At 45.7% G+C, this 19,618-nt stretch overlaps 1 protein-coding gene across 1 annotated transcript in view; it reads right to left on the bottom strand.

Moving 5' to 3' along the window:
- Positions 1-19,618, bottom strand: part of CACNA1B (calcium voltage-gated channel subunit alpha1 B) — a 190,788-nt gene that overhangs the window by 159,095 nt on the left and 12,075 nt on the right. Inside the window, exon 2 of the mRNA XM_075185775.1 lies at positions 17,041-17,180. Coding sequence (XP_075041876.1) covers positions 17,041-17,180 — 140 coding nt within the window. The remainder of the gene's footprint in view (positions 1-17,040; positions 17,181-19,618) is intronic.

Genomic DNA, 19,618 nt, shown 5'->3' with positions numbered 1-19,618 from the left:
ACAGAATAATCTAATGTATTTTCATGCAATTCTCAGAAAGAACTGCGGCTCTAAAGCTTCCATATAGTTACTTGTGTTTGACATAGTCCTTCATGCTGTTTATATTCACTGTCTGTACAGTACAATCATATCCCCAGTAATCTGTGGTTTATCTCAATGCCATATGATCATACACAGTCCTTACATGTCCATCTTGTTACATATAATAATACATTTACACTACTTTTATTACACACCCACCAACAGGGTCATTTTTTTGCAGGGCAATCCCAGGATTCAAGGCGTCTAATGATTTGGGGGTATGGTCTAATAATTTGAGGGCATGGCCTAGTGATTTGCAGGTGTGGCCTAATGATTTGGGCCGTATGATTTAATAATTTGAGGGCGTGGCCTAAGCTATTTGCAGGTGTGGCCTAATAATTTGGGGGCATGGTCTAATAATTTGAGGGCATGGCCTAGTGATTAGTGGGGTGTTGCCTAAAATGTTACAGTTTTCAATTAAATAATGGGGGGGGTATAAATATTATCTTAGTTGACCCCAATATCACCCCTGATGGGCTCTTAATACTCCGGCGTGACATTGATATAGTCATAAAACTCTGGAAACTAGAACAATCCTCAAATCCCGCAGCCTTAGGGAGGTCACAGCCTGTAATAAATATATAATTATGAGCATTTCTCAGGAATGGGACAGATTATCAGGGGACATTACACATATTATTATTATGACTTATTGATAATGCGACGTGTGATGCTGGAGTCCGCCTGCGTCACTCTATATACTGTATAATGGGCGCTGAGTGCTGCCGTCTTCATGCATTGTTTGATGGATCCCTGCTTGCAGAGGGATGAAGCAGTTAATTGGTCCTAATCAATGAAGCAGAGAAGGTCTATAATACACTATGCATTGTGCACAGTATATTACGGTATAGTAACGCTGGGGTATTACGGGAGGATGATACAAACTGTACATCAGTGCAGGGATGATTAAGAGACTTTACATCCTGGCATCTACTTTAATGTTCCATCATCTCTCTCCAATGATCTAAATGACTTTCTGTAGAACATTGCAAAGGGACTTGATTTCTACAGCTACAGCGTGATTACATGATTTACTGGCAGATAAATGCACCTGATTTGTTTCTTCTGATGATGAATCAAAAGTTTTCACATCCTCAATAAAAGGTGCACACACACATATCTACACGCTTACATGTACACACACATACACACACACACACACACACACACACACACAGAGACAGACTAGGGTCAATTTTTGATAACAGCCAATTAACCTACTAGTATGTGTTTGGAGTGTGGGGGGAAACCGGAGCACCCGGAGGAAACCCACGCAAACACAAGGAGAACATACAAACTCCACACAGATAAGGCCATGGTCGGGAATTGAACTCATTACCCCAGTGCTGTGAGGCAGAAGTGCTAACCACTAGGCCACTATGCTGCCCAAGCACACGCACACATACACACACACAAGTATTTCTTATTAGATGAGATCTTACACTTATTACTAAGTGCTAAGTGTATGTCATACAAATGGTTTTAAAAGAAAGAACTTAATCGAAAAGTTTGCTCAGTAATATCATCGTCCCGCACTTGAACATTTCTGATTGCACAGTAGCTGAAAACAATTACATCACTATGTGTGTGGGCAGAAGGAAAGATCAGAAATAATGATCTATATCTTTGTACGAACCGTTGAAAGAAAAGGTCTTTTGATTAAAATTCATAGAATCACTGTGTGTGGGGGGACCTTAACTTAATGCAAACTGTCGTTAACGCGGATTCCACTTACAGGAAGGTGATACAAAGAGATGTATTGTAGAATCAGGTCTGTAAGTTCCTCTGTCCCCCTACCAGTGACAGCACCCGATATCCTAACCTATGAGGTGCATTGTGTCTCATGGATCCCACCGATTAGAGCGACTGCGCAGGACAATGCAAAGACTGTAGTGCGGATCTACGTAGAGGGCACCTGTCAGGTTTGAGTTACATTAATAATAAATAAACCCTGTAAATGATGTGATCTTGCTGTCTGCATTTCTACAACCATCTCCTTCTACACTTGTCACCGCTTCTCGCACCCGGTGTGATTGTGCGTTATTTGTGTTAGTTGTTGGCACGTTGTGTGGTTTCACACAAGGAGTGATGACATTAACGGGTGTTGTACCGCTAAACACGGGAGGCATCTCGCTGTAGGCAGACCCTGCGGGAGGTTACAGAGCCCCCCCAAAACAGACATAGACAGCAGATGGGTAGCTGGGGGTGCATGGGTTCACTGGGGACATGATTCTGTATTCATCATACACAGATATTACTGATCAATAATCATATTACTGTACTTAGCTGAACTTAGTAATCATCATCATCACCATTTATTTATATAGCGCCACTAATTCCGCAGCGCTGTACAGAGAACTCACTCACATCAGTCCCTGCCCCATTGGAGCTTAAAGTCTAAATTCCCTAATATACAGAGAGAGAGAGAGATTATGGTCAATTTAGATAGCAGCCAATTGACCTACCAGTATGTTTTTGGAGTGTGGGAGGAAACCGGAGCACCCGGAGGAAACCCACGCAAACACAGGACATACAAACGCCACACAGATAAGGTCATGGTCAGGAATCGAACTCATGACCCCAGTGCTGTGAGGCAGAAGTGCTAAACACTGAGCCACCATGCTGCACCACAGTGATGTAGATGATGTATTATATAGCAAAACGTTGGGGTCAATTATCAAAGCAAGAAAACGCCAGGGCAGCGCAGCATTTTCAGCGCAACTAAAGAAGTTCCGCAGAATCCTACGAAAACAGATAAATATGTGCAGTCACGCCCCTTGTCCATATAAGGCTCAGAGATCTCCTCCCGCTGTAATTCATACATGTGTCTGGTGCAAAACGCTCGCTATCAGAAAGCAGAAAAAATTGTTTATTCTGTTGCAACGTCACCTTTTTCCACCTTCGTGAATGACCCCTGACCCCCTAGGGGGGCTTATGTTTGTGGGGGTTGGGAACAAAATGGCCCTCACTTTTTTGTAGAGGGCCTGAAGTTGACTGCGCTTTGTGCACCTTGTTGCATTGTTTGCTCACTAGAGGCATGAATGGTGTGAGCAAAAGTGGTGCAAACAAAAACGAGCAAAGATTTCTGCGCCCTTACAAAGCGCACTGTCCCTTCCCCGCAGTTCTTACGGGACTCTGCTCTTATTTGAACCTGGACCATAGTTTCCATTTTTAAGGATGCAAGTATCTTTATTTCACGTGACGGGAACATATATTGGAAATCCATATACCGGTAACATGTAGTACATTATAATTCCCCATTTACAGCGATGCTTCCCCTGTTCCATATTTTAAATATGATTTTTATTTGGCCTTAGTGATGTTACAGTGCATTTAAAATCCTGCGGTCTAATCTGGATTTATGATAGCGATGGTGCTGTGTTTTAGTAGCCCCTGCAACAGTACAGTGCGTTGTCTCTGGTTAATTTATATCTGTCTAGAGAGAAGTCCTCAGACGCACAAATCAAACATTATTTGACAGATTAATAAATGGTGGAGACATTAAGCTTTAGATGACGAGACTAACGCTCATTATTATACATGAATGATGCGTCCTGCGCCCATTTTACTGGGAATGTTTTCCTCATTTCTGTGGTTCAGCCTCTGATATTTAGGGCTTGGGGTTGATTAATACCTTAGGAATAATTCCAATTAGGTTATAAGAATTCCTGATACTATTCTGTTACTGTGTGTAATGACCGGGATGTCCAGGAGACTTTCCAGTTTCTTGCGAAGTGGGTGGAGCCATGATTAAGTGATTTGGTGCCTATTGAGCCATTATGTCCACAGCTCCCACTGCACCACGGCGCAAATAGCGGCATTGCACAACGGCAGAGTATGGGCCTGATTTGTGTACGGACGCAGGTCCCGTTGGCTGAATTATTATTATTATCATTTATTTATATAGCACCACTAATTCCGCAGCGCTGTACAGAGAACTCACTCACATCAGTCCCTGCCCCACTGCGGCTTACAGTCTAAATTCCCCAAGACATACACACAGACAGCCACAGACAGACAAAGACAGACAGACTAGGGTCAATTTGTTAGCAGCCAATTAACCTACCAGTATGTTTTTGGAGTGTGGGAGGAAACCGGAGCACCCGGAGGAAACCCACGCAAACACGGGGAGAACATACAAACTCCACACAGATAAGGCCATGGTCGGGAACTGAACTCATGGCCCCTGTGCTGTAAGGCAGAAGTGCTAACCACTTAGCCACCGTGCTGCATGAAATAGCTCCACGCAGACTCAGAAACAGATTTAACAGCAATGAACGCAATTCATGTCTGACGCATATGAAACTACTGATGGACAGAATGGGTGGGGAGGGGCAGATCAACGTAGGCAATATACAGTAAGGGCGAGCTGAGGCCGCATCAACAGCGGCTGATTCAAGTTGTGGTTAAGTCAAGGACATCTTGTATTATGTATCTAATGTAAATAAATGAAAAAAATATTCTTTTTAAACACATTTTTATTAATGATTCCAGTATTTTTTGTTTCCCTGCGTTCTGATGGGACTTTATATGCATGTGTGTATCCTACCCTGCAGGGGCAAACACGGGATCTGTAGAGGGGGGTTTCCACACCACGCCGCCAGTGGGCGTGACCAGCATGCATGGGGGTGTGGCTATAATTTTAGACAGTGCTTGGCTGCTCTCCAACGCTTCCTATAAATGGGCAATGCTGCGTGCACTACTGTTAGGTGCACACTGCTCTCTCTTTTCAAGCAGAGCTGTGTGGCTGTGTGAAGTGGGGGCAGGGTCCAGCCACCTCAATTATACAGTGCCCCAGGCTTGGAGGGGGTTTCCAGGCACTAGGAACCCCCCCCCCCCCCCCCCACCTTGGTTTGCCTATGCCCTGTGCACCGTCTATTCTGGTAACATACTTCCGGACAGGTTGCGTTCAAACATGACTCAGGCCCGACGTTTTCACGCCTCCCACACAGTTGAACCTCCAGATCCCGGAGGGGGGGCGGTATATGAAGTAGATGAGGATGCCTTTGAGAGACGCAGCGGGTAGGTATGAAAAAAAGAGGTGGGCGTGGCTTGACGCCATTTGTATCCTCTAAGAGTTCACCCAGGTAGGCGGGGCTTGAAGATTCATATTGCGTCATCACCAGGTAAGGCAGGTAAGTGCTCTTGGGGTTTAATCAAGGGCAGGCTGGGCTGGGTGTATCTGCCCCCCTGGGCCGGTCCCATAGTGAGCTACCTTGGGCTGGGTCACCCCCATTTTTTTTCCTTTAAAATGTACCTAATAGGCTGCTGAGTCCAGTCTTGGCCCTCCGGGCTAAAATTTGCCAGTCCTCCCCTGGGTATAATTGCCTGCTCGCTGGAGCCTGGGAGGTCTCGCCCTAATTTGGGAGTTTCCCGCCTCCTTCCGTGTAAGCCACACCCCTTTCAAGGTTCAAGAATAGGGACGGTTGCAAGTGTCACAGACGGAGCGCTGTAGATAATACAGTTCCATAAAAGGCCAAACAAGCCGCATTACACGTTCGTGAATGTTACAAGATGTCTGTTGTACCCATTTGTGTTCAGGTTTAGTAACGATATAACATATAATCCCCGGGATAGTGAACTAACAGTGATTTATTTACTGAATGGTCCATTAAAACAGGAACATTAGAAAAAAAATTGACATTCTGCTGACTTTTTCGCTCGGTGCGTCAGTAAATCTGACTGTTGGGCAGAAAGGAGAGTTTGAGGGTTACTGTCACATCCAATCTGCTGGATGTGTGGTACGATCTGCCACCTGCTGCCCGCGGGCTTCTCCCTCCCGTAGCCCAGGGCTCCCGAATGCTCAGTGACTTGTATCACACACCGCCAGCAGCGGTCCAAGGTGAAGAGGTCGACTCTCTGCTTGATGTCAGCGTCCGGCCAACGATGGACGGTACCAATAATCCACCCAAACCATCTGTCCCCCTGCGGAAAACCTGTTTGTTTCCTATCCGGGGAGATGCACAATTACAGTGCAAAGGAAACGTAAATCAGATAACACTTAATACAATATAAATCAGATATTATCTTGTATCAGAAGAAGATTACATGAATGCAGAGGTGTCACTATCGTAGGTGCACAGGGAAGGTCGGCTACAGGCCTGGAGGTCAGGGGTATCTCCCATCTATACCCTCGGACACCCCAACGATGCACTGGCCACCCCTACATGAATGGCTGCCTAGGGGAAGGTCGGCTACAGGCCTGGAGGTCAGGGGTATCTCCCATCTATACCCTCGGACACCCCAACGATGCACTGGCCACCCCTACATGAATGGCTGCCTAGGGGAAGGTCAGCTACAGGCCTGGAGGTCAGGGGTATCTCCCATCTATACCCTCGGACACCCCAACGATGCACTGGCCACCCCTACATGAATGGCTGCCTAGGGGAAGGTCGGCTACAGGCCTGGAGGTCAGGGGTATCTCCCATCTATACCCTCGGACACCCCAACGATGCACTGGCCACCCCTACATGAATGGCTGCCTAGGGGATGGTCGGCTACAGGCCTGGAGGTCAGGGGTATCTCCCATCTATACCCTCGGACACCCCAACGATGCACTGGCCACCCCTACATGAATGGCTGCCTAGGGGAAGGTCGGCTACAGGCCTGGAGGTCAGGGGTATCTCCCATCTATACCCTCGGACACCCCAACGAGGCACTGGCCACCCCTACATGAATGGCTGCCTAGGGGAAGGTCAGCTACAGGCCTGGAGGTCAGGGGTATCTCCCATCTATACCCTCGGACACCCCAACGATGCACTGGCCACCCCTACATGAATGGCTGCCTAGGGGAAGGTCGGCTACAGGCCTGGAGGTCAGGGGTATCTCCCATCTATACCCTCGGACACCCCAACGATGCACTGGCCACCCCTACATGAATGGCTGCCTAGGGGAAGGTCGGCTACAGGCCTGGAGGTCAGGGGTATCTCCCATCTATACCCTCGGACACCCCAACGATGCACTGGCCACCCCTACATGAATGGCTGCCTAGGGGAAGCTCGGCTACAGGCCTGGAGGTCAGGGGTATCTCCCATCTATACCCTCGGACACCCCAACGATGCACTGGCCACCCCTACATGAATGGCTGCCTAGGGGAAGCTCGGCTACAGGCCTGGAGGTCAGGGGTATCTCCCATCTATACCCTCGGACACCCCAACGATGCACTGGCCACCCCTACATGAATGGCTGCCTAGGGGAAGGTCGGCTACAGGCCTGGAGGTCAGGGGTATCTCCCATCTATACCCTCGGACACCCCAACGATGCACTGGCCACCCCTACATGAATGGCTGCCTAGTGGAAGGTCGGCTACAGGCCTGGAGGTCAGGGGTATCTCCCATCTATACCCTCGGACACCCCAACGATGCACTGGCCACCCCTACATGAATGGCTGCCTAGGGGAAGGTCAGCTACAGGCCTGGAGGTCAGGGGTATCTCCCATCTATACCCTCGGACACCCCAACGATGCACTGGCCACCCCTACATGAATGGCTGCCTAGGGGAAGGTCGGCTACAGGCCTGGAGGTCAGGGGTATCTCCCATCTATACCCTCGGACACCCCAACGATGCACTGGCCACCCCTACATGAATGGCTGCCTAGAATTAGTAAGGAGGAGAACAGCAACAGATAACAGGTTACTTGTATGTGAAAATAAGAGAAAACTTTATTTCATGTTTCAGCTATTTAAACAAAATAAGAAAAAAAATATCCCCCTATTTTCCCAAACAAAAAGTGCCCCTGACATTGCAGTAACTGGGAATCAGTGCAGTCACTGAGACACTTAGTAACTAAAATCGCTGAGGAGCATCCAATAGCCACAAGGCGCTGGTTGCTAGAGAATTTATAGGATGAATCTTCATGGATATAGCCCACAATATGGCTTCCTGCGTCGCACATCAATGACATCACTGGGTCCTAGTGAATTGATAGGCTGCGTTCTGATCAGGGTTGCATCTGTGCTTCCAAAATTGTGTTGTTTTGTGAAGTTCATAGAATGTAGGCGATAGCTAGTTTAGTGGTAATGCGGTAAGAGATATGTGTGACGCTGCTTGTACTCGCCATTTGAAATTTTGTTTTTATTCTTTATAAAGGATATCCACTGAAATGTAATTTTTTTTTTACAATCAATGTTCTAAAACTGATATTGGGCCACTAAATAATACATTTTTCCACTTTATTTACAAAGGTGGAAAACATTGCAGGAAACAGGTTATGCAGGTATAGCCTGATAGGACCATTACATGTTCCTTGTCTAACACAGGAGGAGGTGCAGTAATAGCCGCCTAAGAATTAGAAATAAAGCACCTAGTCCAGACGACATCCACCCATGTGTACTAAGGGAACTAAGTTTAGCAACTGATTTCTTATATTTATGGACTCGCTCATAACTTTAGGTTAGTGCCATAAGATTGGTGGAAAGCACATGTGGTATCGACTTTCAAAATGGCAACAACATCGGAATCAGGGAATTACAGACCTGTGAGTTTGACTTCTGTCGTAGGTAACATATACTGTAACATATATTAGAAAGACATTTGATAACACAGTGTAGCTTAGGTTTCATGAAAGACCAGTCATGCCAAACAAATATAATTTGCTTTTGGGAAAAATAAATCCATCTCGATGTTGGTTGTGCAATTTATTAGGCTGTACAGTATTTGGATATTGCTGAATGGGGATTTGCGCTTGGAAAAGTGGTAACCCATAAAAATTGTCTTTGTACGTATGTAGATTTGTTGTGTTGTGTAAATCGTGCTCTATGTATATAACCCCACTCAGTAGCGTAGCTGGTAGCTCCCCAGGATCTCTGTACAATCTCTGAGCTAAGACACCCCTAACCCAAATTGAGGTAGTAGGACAGAGATCCTTACATAGCCCTTTTCAAAGAAACCCTCTGGCACAGAGACCCTCTACTTCCATAGACCCCTCCTTGCATAGATACCCTATAAGTGCACAACCCCCCAATGTACAGAGATCTCCCCTTACAAACAGCCCATTACTGTACAAATGAGACACCTTGCAGCATACAGACCCTTGATTTGAAGGACAGAGACGGACTCCTTGCAGTAAAGACAGCTCTCACCTCTGCTGTCCTCAAAGCCCATTCAGAACAATGAGCTTCTGATGACGGAGATGTTCGTGGTGGACACAGAATTATCAGATATTTCTCCATTAGTTCCCTCCTCTGAACCTGACCGCAGTCAATGTAGAGGGTGACAGAGCTGGAGTGACAACTGAGGAGACCGCAGGAGCACCCAGCACCTCTGCTACCACAGGTTTGAAAACTACTTGATATGGGGTCAGGGTTCCAGGCCAGTCCATAGTTACCCACTCCCTGGAATGCCCGGGAGAATTTTCGAATTCCAGGTAGGTGTCTCGGGAGACAAGGAAATTCTCCCGCATCCTCCCAACTACATTGTTAAGCAGGCGGGATAAGGGGCCTCGATTACGCGTTTTACATCATTTTGCAGTGAGGTGGGTCCAAATTACGCAATTTGCGGCATCGCGCCCCCTATGTACTGCCAAGACGCCTCCCCTCCAGGGTTTTCAAGAAAGGAAAAATTAAAAGTTGGTACGTATGACCTAGTCATGATTCTAATCACCAATCCTTGATTTAATTATGATAAGGATGAGCAACGTACCCTCTGATCTGACTGATCTACAAATTAAAGCTTACTGCCATATTGAGAATCTTCTGTCCAGTGCAATCCTGCACATTAGATTTGGGATGTCAGCAGTTCAACGGCATCGCCCCCAGAGAGCCCGGCATCCAGGGAACAGAACGGATAAAGCTAAAATATATTATTTTTTCATTCTCTCACCTGCCCTGTTGGCCAATAAGACCATTCTGCTGTTATCATTAAACAAAGAAGAGAACATAATGCAGCCTCATCAGGTATTAATACAATCTGGGACAAAAATGAGGATGAATATGGGGAATACTCCAAATTTACCCCAAAGTGCTGTGCATTACTGAGATTAAAGAGTACAGTGCCAGAAATAAAGTGTCATTAGCTGCATTTCACTTTAATTGTCATAAAATTGCAGCCTAATAACTGGGAAATATTCTTTATAGCGTTCAATACTTTGTGAGTTACGCTGGGAGGAAAAATCCTGCACTCACCTCTCTTGTTACTGTTCCAAAATCTCAACCACTTGACTGACCCCTACTTGTGATTATACTGTATTAAGTCATCAATACCAGACTCAACTGAAGGGTTTTGAAGCACCATTTTTTACTCTTTCTAAAATACACATTTCCATCCAGACTCACAGTCCCGCTAGAGGAGGCCTCCGCTGATTGTACAAGGGTAGATCCAAAAACTGGACTGTAACGTGTATATTATTTTTAGAAATTGGCCAATCAGAGGTAGGAAGCCACGGAATGTGAGGGCAAAAGAGCTGGTTATTATACCCCTTATCCCAAAGATCAAAACTCAAGGGAGTCGCAAGAGAAGCAATGGTGCCGAAGAGGAATAAGGGGGAATAGTCTCTAGGTGGCCCGATGCCAGCGGGACAGACAGGTGAGCCGTCCGACCTTTTACACCTGAGCAGCACAGGTAGGCACTCAGGAGATGCGGGGGCGAGGCTGGAGGCAGGTCCAAGCTGAGGAGATTTAAGGGAGAGGGGAGAACGTGAACGCAGTTGTTTTTTGAGACTGGAAACAAATTGGTAAATTTTATATTCGCCTTGCACGTCGCTTGTCTGCCAAAGTAAAGTGTTTAATAAAGTTGCGACCAACTTTTTGCCAGATACTTGTCTCAGGGTGGTTCTAGCGTACGGTTTGGGGCGCCGGTTGGTTGGCCTACACCCCAGACTAACCAAGTGTATAACAGTATAAGTGACAGTTATTTCTGTCCTGGTTGAGTCAATGAATTAGTATTTTGTAACCATTTGTTTTAATGACTGTGCGTTTTGCAGTTTAACGAACATTAATGAAGACCTCATGAAGCAATTTGTTAGCTGAGGTCATCTCACAACACCCTCTTAAATATCCACACCCCAATGTGACCCTTCAGCAGGGATAAATCCCGGCCTGCCTCGGTCCACTGGTGGAGCTGGTGGTCTGAATCTATCATAGAGATTCAAGCAGCGAATCTGGTCCCTCCGCACCTCCGGCCCGATGCCTCAATAACACTATCCCCTCCGCACACTGACCAGCACTGAAAACACAAGCATTGGGGATACCTAAATATAGAGATGGGTGGGGGGGTTGTATAAAACCGGTATCCCTCTTTAAATCCTATCCCTCTGAATTCTCCCCCTGCTTCACCAATTCAATCTGTAGGTTGTAGATTTATAAAGCGGATCCACAGATTGGTAAATAGGAGCCAACACAGCCGCCAATCAAACCCAACTAAAAATATCTTCTTGGCCAAAAGCAAAGGACGATTTAATGGAAGCCGGTGCTGAAATTACACTGCCGTAATTAATGGGTTTATTCAGATTTTGTTTAACCCCAAATCATTACACTGCTGAGAGCGATCCCTGGATAATGGGGAGAGAAGAGCGGTGGGTGGAGGGGGGAGGGGGGGGATGATAAAATAACAAAACCAATGCAGAAAGTAAAAATAAAAAACTTGGAGCTTAATAAAGAGAAGTTAATACAGCTGTCACGTTAGTTCTTTCTGGAGAATGAATAGGCTGTATGGGGGGGTATGAGGCTCATCATATCTACTTGTTTTGTTCCCTATCTGGTTATAATTTCTGTATTCAGTATATGTACATACAGCTGCCAGAACTCCCCCACGAACCCTCCGCTCGCTTCCCAGTTATAAATACGATCAGAAATAGCTTCTCGGAGCTTCTCTCCATCATTGCGAAGCAAACATATGTACAGGTGGCAACGTAGCACCCATTAAAGTGCCACAAAGCCACTGCCACGTTACATGAGACAAAGAGGGGGACGATCAGAGCCTGGACTGACCCACGAGAGTCAGGAATACGAGGAGTGTCATTGTAGGATGAGTATCTGGGCGTGCGTGGAGTTTGTAGGTTCTCCCCGTGTTTGTCACGAGCCGCGGCGGTACTCACAGCCGCCGCGGCTCGCTTCTGGCTCCCTCTGGCGTCCCGGCCGTCACCTTGACGACCGGGACGTCATTTCCTCCCTCTGCCCGGCCGTCGCCAAGGCAACGGCCAGACGCTACCACACAAGCGCTGCGTCCCGGCAGTGCTGGTAGCCGGGCGCATGCGCATAATAGGCAGCCGGTGGGCTGATTTCATTAGCGTTAACAGGCATTAGCCTGCAACTGTGTAGGTCAGGGGCAAGCCTTGATTGGCTCTGCTGAATACGAGGAAATTAACCTGCAGGAGTGTGTTCAACTGCTGATTGGTCTGTGTCTGTATTTAAGGCAATGAGGGCTGCTGCCTCATTGCCGGTTATAGCTTCTGTGCTCCAGTCTGCTGACCTGCTTGTTCCAGTTCCTGTTATCTACGTTTTGACTACCCGTGTTTGACCCTTGGCTTTGTATTAGACTTCGCTTGTGTTTCCTGTGACCCTGATCCTTGGCTCGTTTACCCGTTCCGCTTCTCTGCCTGTGACCTCTGACCTCAGCTTGTTCATCGATACTGCTACTTGCTGCCGGCCTTTGACCTCTGCGTGGACCTGACTCTTCTCGCCTGGGTTCTCCCCAGCCGGTACACACTTCACGACCCTCTGTCAGTCTGCGGCCCAGTCTGTCCCCACCATCAGGGGCTCCAGTGAACACCTGACTGGCAGAGTAGACTCCGGGTTGTGTTGTGCCGGCTGGAAGAGTTCCTAACAGTGTTTGGGTGGGTTTCAGATTTAATCCCACAGTCCAAAGACCTAGTGGTCGGTTAATAGACCCCATTGCGTGGGATAGGGAATATAGATTGTGAGCTCCAATGAGACAGGGACTGATGTGAATCATTAAATATTCTCTGTACAGCGCTGCGCAATATGGCGTACAAATAAACGATAATAATAAAGGGTTAAATATGCCTGGCTGGTGGAACATGGAGAGGCCGCAGTAACTGTAAATGCAGGATACGCTCTATTACAGGGTGTATCTAGCATTCTGGTCATATTGTGGTGGGGGGGGGGGGGCGACTTTGTGGGGCTATTTTTTTTCCCTGTAAACATGTTCCACCATATACACTTTAAAGAGAACCTGTCAGGTAGTATCACCACATCTACCATCAAATGTACAGTCTGAGTAAACCCCTAATTGCATGACACGATTATGCGCTCATCCACCATTTTTGATAGAACTGTGCTACTACCTCTTGGTCTGGTACTTCCCTCTCCAATGCCCCAGGTATTATTTCAAATACCTGTTGTAGCGGAATGAAGATCCTGAGACTGTAATCTCATGTGAGTTGTCAGAGCCAATCGGGAGCTTGGAATACTTCCTTCAGTCTGATGATGTCACAGAATGCTTCACACGCGCACCCTCATTAATGCTCATGAATATTCATACACAGCTGATCTAACGCAGACATGTTTAAAAATGAATTTAGAATAATCCGTGTAACATAAAATAAATGTAACACGTTTCCTCATATATTGTCCATTCAGATGTCTTATTTAATGGGTAGTTGTGTGTAAGAGATAGACACACGTGAAGCCAACCCCTCCAATCGTCCTCAGTAACAGAGAGCGACGTTTATAATTCGCCATTCATCCTCTGCCGTGATCTATAGCACCAGTGGCCATCTTACTTTTTACACCACAGGAATGCCAGGGACAATGGGACGGGGGAGATAATATATAAACAGCTAAAAAGCAAATGAAGAATTTCCTGGACTAATAAGTTGTGTGATGTATAAACATACATCACGGTAATTAATGGTGACAGAACCACTTCAACAATGTCTCCCAGAGGAATCCGCGCCTGTTCCGCGTTAACACAAAAGCGCAGATTATAACGCGACACATGTCAAGTTAATGACCATCTGAGACAACCAGATGTAATCACATCACTGTTGAAGAATACAATTAGACGGGGTACAACCTGAAAAAATATTAACGGTTAAAAAAAACGATGCGACAGTGAAAAATGAAATAAATAAGTAAAAATAATACTGATTTTACAAAGTACAGAGTAAATAAGATCTCTGAGGGGAGAAGATGGGATTATGGGGAAGAGAAAACAAATTATGGCACTGTACTTATTAGTAACATCTGCAAGCAGCCTTACTAGCACCATCATAGAAACTAGCAAGAATAATGTTATACAGTTAACCCTTTACATGTAAAACATAGAAAGAAAGAAAAAAGAAAAAAAATCGCCAGCCACAGCTTGCCTGTGCTCGGTCTAAAAATTGCCGCCTCTGGCTGGCACGGCATGCTGGAACTTGTAGTTCCACATCACTGAGAGTGCAGCCTATCCAGTCACTAGGAGCCAGTGACATGACTGAGAGTGCAGCCTATCCAGTCACTAGGAACCAGTGACATCACTGAGAGTGCAGCCTATCCAGTCACTAGGAACCAGTGACATCACTGAGAATGCAGCCTATCCAGTCACTAGGGACCAGTGACATCACTGAGAATGCAGCCTATCCAGTCACTAGGAACCAGTGACATCACTTAGAATGCAGCCTATCCAGTCGCTAGGAACCAGTGACATCACTGAGAGTGCAGCCTATCCAGTCACTAGGAACCAGTGACATCACTTAGAATGCAGCCTATCCATTCACTAGGAACCTGTGACATCACTGAGAGTGCAGCCTATCCAGTCACTAGGAACCAGTGACATCACTGAGAGTGCAGCCTATCCAGTCACTAGGAACCAGTGACATCACTGAGAGTGCAGCCTATCCAGTCACTAGGAACCAGTGACATCACTTAGAATGCAGCCTATCCAATCACTAGGAACCAGTGACATCACTTAAGGACGATGCATTTTATTTAATTAAGAAAGGCCCATATCAGAAACACATAAAATAGGGACCTACCTATTCGGGAATTCATTTGTAAACTTATTGGACACAACAAGTGTTAATGAACGTAACACTAAAGGCAGAACATAAATTATATCACCCTGATTTTCTCTGCATATTTTTATCCTGTAATTTAACATTCGGGAACGGTAATGTATAAACATACCTGTCTGCTACTCACACAACTGTAAGTACTAACTATAGGTCTTGGGACATTGAGGGCACGGGGTATAGAAGTGTTGCTGACATTAGAGAAGTAATCTTTTTTTTTTGTGGAATTATTAAAGCAGAAATGTATCATGAGTATAATTTCTGTTTTGTATCGAATGCACAAAAACCCCAACACTATATTTAACAACCAACAAGGGAATAGCTCTGAGCTGCCAAGATATATCGTGTATTCAGCTACACAGCAGGAGCGAGAGAACCCACGTCTACAATGTCACATATAGCTGAAACATGCAGCCATTAAACCACAACATGTCAGCTGTACCTGCCTCCTATTTACTGCAAACACAAGGTAAACCTACAGAGATGGGGCCTGCGTCGTATCACAGACAGAAAAGGTCATTTTTGCAGAATTATGGGACAGTCTGGATAAGCAAATGTCAGAATGTTTAGTGCCTCTCCCCATCCCTTGCATCGCATTTACACAGTCTCGTCCTGCAAAATCAAAATCTCATTTTTGCATGTGGGTGCATATTTACACAGGCGTGACCACCTTGGGCTGCTAACCCGTAAAACTGCGCAAAGGCACAAAAATAGGGACATGATGTCACAAAACAGCGTTTTCACTGGACTTTTGCACTCTTGTAAATGACCTTATGAGGCCAAAACTCACACAAGTTCCTGGATCAGATCTCTGCAGCTGAATTACGGTGGTATAGCCTAGTAAACATGTATAGCTCCCAATAGCTGCGATTATTGTAGGTAAAAGAGGGTGAAGCCTCCCATGGGTGGTCTTGCATGAAATGGGCGTGGAATGGGCTAATTGGGCTGATCAGGGATGTAGACTAATTTGTCCTGATTTCATAGTCTAGAATACTGTGAGGTATATTTGTATTTTGCGCCCAGATTTACTCTAAGATCTACAACCAATGTCCAAACTGGCCATAGATCAGCTCTTCAGCAACCGGGAAGAAACACCAAACTATATATGGTGCGGTAAGATCAAGTAACTTTCATCAATACAAAAGGTATCAAAGCATAATCTATAGCAATATAACGAAACAGTGCACTGCACAGCAGTATATGGTATTACAGAACAGCATATAAGGGCACATGACAGCACAGAGTAAGACTTAGCAATATATAACATCATTAGGCAGCGTATAGTATCACTGTACAGTCTATATAGAGAGTTATAGCGATTATTATTACACAGGTTCTGGAACCATTGATGGTTAAATCAGGGCTGTATTAATGTCGAACAGACAACGTATAAACTTTATTCATTTATATATCCAAAGGTGATAATATTTGTATATACAATGTATTGTTATTATCTCTTCTGACGTCTTCTGGTGGTAAATTAGCATACATTAAAGTTATGTATTATCTTCCTACAATAACTGGACTTCTACAACAATTGCTGTTAGTTTTGTACTTTGCAGCTACAGTATTGACACGATCTCCGCAAGCATTTAACCCTTTGCTCTTTATAGAAGTTGATAATCACCCGCCTGTCTGTCTATATACGTGCAATAAACAAGCTCCGCCCCCCTCCTTTGCTAGATAGAATGTATGACTGCATCAGGAAACATGGCCCTAGATAGGATCACTTGACCTAAGCATCTGGCTAGTGTCACAATGTGCTTTCCGAATGGTAAGCACCACCTTCTACGCTGATCAGTCTACTTTTCTTATGTACCTATTAAACAAGCCCCGCCCACATCACATGACTTATTGCAGAACTTTCCAAGATGAAATTACGTAACAAAAACCTGCAGTCAGAACACACCGGGATATAGAGATCGACTCATAGACAAGTTAGTTGTAAACCGCAACTCCTTCGTTGATAATGGACCAATAATCTATTAGACAGAAGGATATTCACCTACCCTGTCAGTACAACCACAAAATCCATGACGTTCCAGCCGTTCCGGAGGTACGAGCCCTTGTGAAAGACAAAGCCCAGGGCTATAATCTTGATGCCGGCCTCAAAACAGAATATGCCAATGAAGTATGGTTCAGTATCGTCCTGCGGAAGGAAGAGATGAGAGATTGGAACACACCGTCAGAGATAAAATCCACACTCAGTTAAAACGGCGAGCGGATACCGCAACTCAGTACGTAACGGTAGATCTGCATTCACCAAAGAGCCAAACTAGGCTCTCGCCCTGTCCGCCATTTCCCAGTGGGCGGCATATAATGGTTTTTTGTTCATTTCATTTATTGTTTACTTTCTCATTTTCGTATATTGATACTTGGTTTTCACCAACACAAATCATAGTGAAAAGGAGGTGGGGGGGGGTCAAATAGAGGGGCACAAGCATGTAGGGTGAACAATGACTAAAGTATGGCTTAGTGGGCAAGATATTGTTACTTAAATATGTCCCTGTGTCCTGCCGTAGAGAGTTACAAGACAGTGGTACAATAAATCTGTATAATATATAATGGGGGAGGGAACAGCTCATATTGGCACAGTCACATCCATTGCACCACTTTTCGTTATGACATTATTATTTATCCTGGATAAATGGAGCCCCCGGTTTGACAAGGTTCAGTTCACACCTTGGAGCTCACCTCTGACACATGCATATCTCCCAAATGTCCTGTTTTCCAGAGTCCAGAAGAGGTGTGGCATATCAAAAATGGGTGTGTCTTACGGATAATTTAGGATTTGAGTAAATCTGGGAGGGGCTTGGGTGGATCCTGGGCGTGGCTTAATTTGTCTTAACTTTGCTTTTAAAATTGTTGGAAGTTATGCCCATGGGATCCCCTAATCTAACAGACAAGACCACCAGCTCCCGATGTGAAGAAATGTACAGTATTCATCATATGCTCTCATTTGATTGAGATCATTCATGAGTCTTCACACCAATCAAACTTTAAAATATGAGATTTTCACTGAAATTATTGTTTTGCATAATGTGTTTCACCTGTAGATATTGGAATTAATTCAATTTAAGGAACTAATTACCTCAGATTTATCATAATTACATACATATATTCTATATGATGGATAAGACACCAAGACATTTTGTTCTAAGAATATTTTCTGCAGACTGATCATGTTTTTATTTTTTACCCAAATAATTTCTTCTGCTAACACTACTGCTCCTCCATATTGGTAATGGGCGGGCTGTGAAGATACTGCTCCTCCATATTGGTAATGGGCGGGATGTGAAGATACTGCTCCTCCATATTGGTAATGGGTGGGGTGTGAAGCTACTGCTCCTCCATATTGGTAATGGGCGGGCTGTGAAGATACTGCTCCTCCATATTGGTAATGGGCGGGATGTGAAGCTACTGCTCCTCCATATTGGTAATGGGTGGGGTGTGAAGCTACGGCGCCTCCATATTGGTAATGAGCGGGGTGTGAAGCCACTGCACCTCCATATTGGTAATGGGCAGGGTGTGAAGCTACTGCTCCTCCATATTGGTAAAGGGCAGGATGTGAAGCTACTGCTCCTCCATATTGGTAATGGGTGGGGTGTGAAGCTACTGCTCCTCCATATTGGTAATGGGCAGGCTGTGAAGCTACTGCTCCTCCATATTGGTAATGGGTGGGGTGTGAAGCTACTGCTCCTCCATATTGGTAATGGGTGGGGTGTGAAGCTACTGCTCCTCCATATTGGTAATGGGTAGGCTGTGAAGCTACTGCTCCTCCATATTGGTAATGGGTGGGCTGTGAAGCTACTGCTCCTCCATATTGGTAATGGGTGGGGTGTGAAGCTACTGCTCCTCCATATTGGTAATGGGTAGGCTGTGAAGCTACTGCTCCTCCATATTGGTAATGGGTGGGGTGTGAAGCTACTGCTCCTCCATATTGGTAATGGGTGGGGTGTGAAGCTACTGCTCCTCCATATTGGTAATGGGTAGGCTGTGAAGCTACTGCTCCTCCATATTGGTAATGGGTAGGCTGTGAAGCTACTGCTCCTCCATATTGGTAATGGGTGGGGTGTGAAGCTACTGCTCCTCCATATTGGTAATGGGTGGGGTGTGAAGCTACTGCTCCTCCATATTGGTAATGGGTGGGGTGTGAAGCTACTGCTCCTCCATATTGGTAATGGGTGGGGTGTGAAGCTACTGCTCCTCCATATTGGTAATGGGTGGGGTGTGAAGCTACTGCTCCTCCATATTGGTAATGGGTGGGGTGTGAAGCTACTGCTCCTCCATATTGGTAATGGGTAGGCTGTGAAGCTACTGCTCCTCCATATTGGTAATGGGCGGGGTGTGTGTGAGGGGCCGGACTATGAGTGCACAGCCATACTCTTGAGATGGGAACCTGCCACCCCCCCTCCCTTGATACACATAAGATCATAAGTGCAGTGGGGTGGGGCAGTTCTTATGGGGGGAGGGGCCCAATGAAAATTACGAGTGAACCACCTTTGGCGCCCAGGGGGCACGAGCTGGCCCTGACCACAGAGCTGCCAACCCCTTTAACTTACAATTTCAGACAATTTTATGGACTAA

This window comes from Mixophyes fleayi, chromosome 9, assembly GCF_038048845.1.
Source record: "Mixophyes fleayi isolate aMixFle1 chromosome 9, aMixFle1.hap1, whole genome shotgun sequence".
Taxonomy (NCBI): Eukaryota; Metazoa; Chordata; class Amphibia; order Anura; family Limnodynastidae; genus Mixophyes; species Mixophyes fleayi.
The sequence above is the reverse complement of the archived record's forward strand: the minus strand, read 5'-3'. Positions and strand labels throughout refer to the sequence as shown.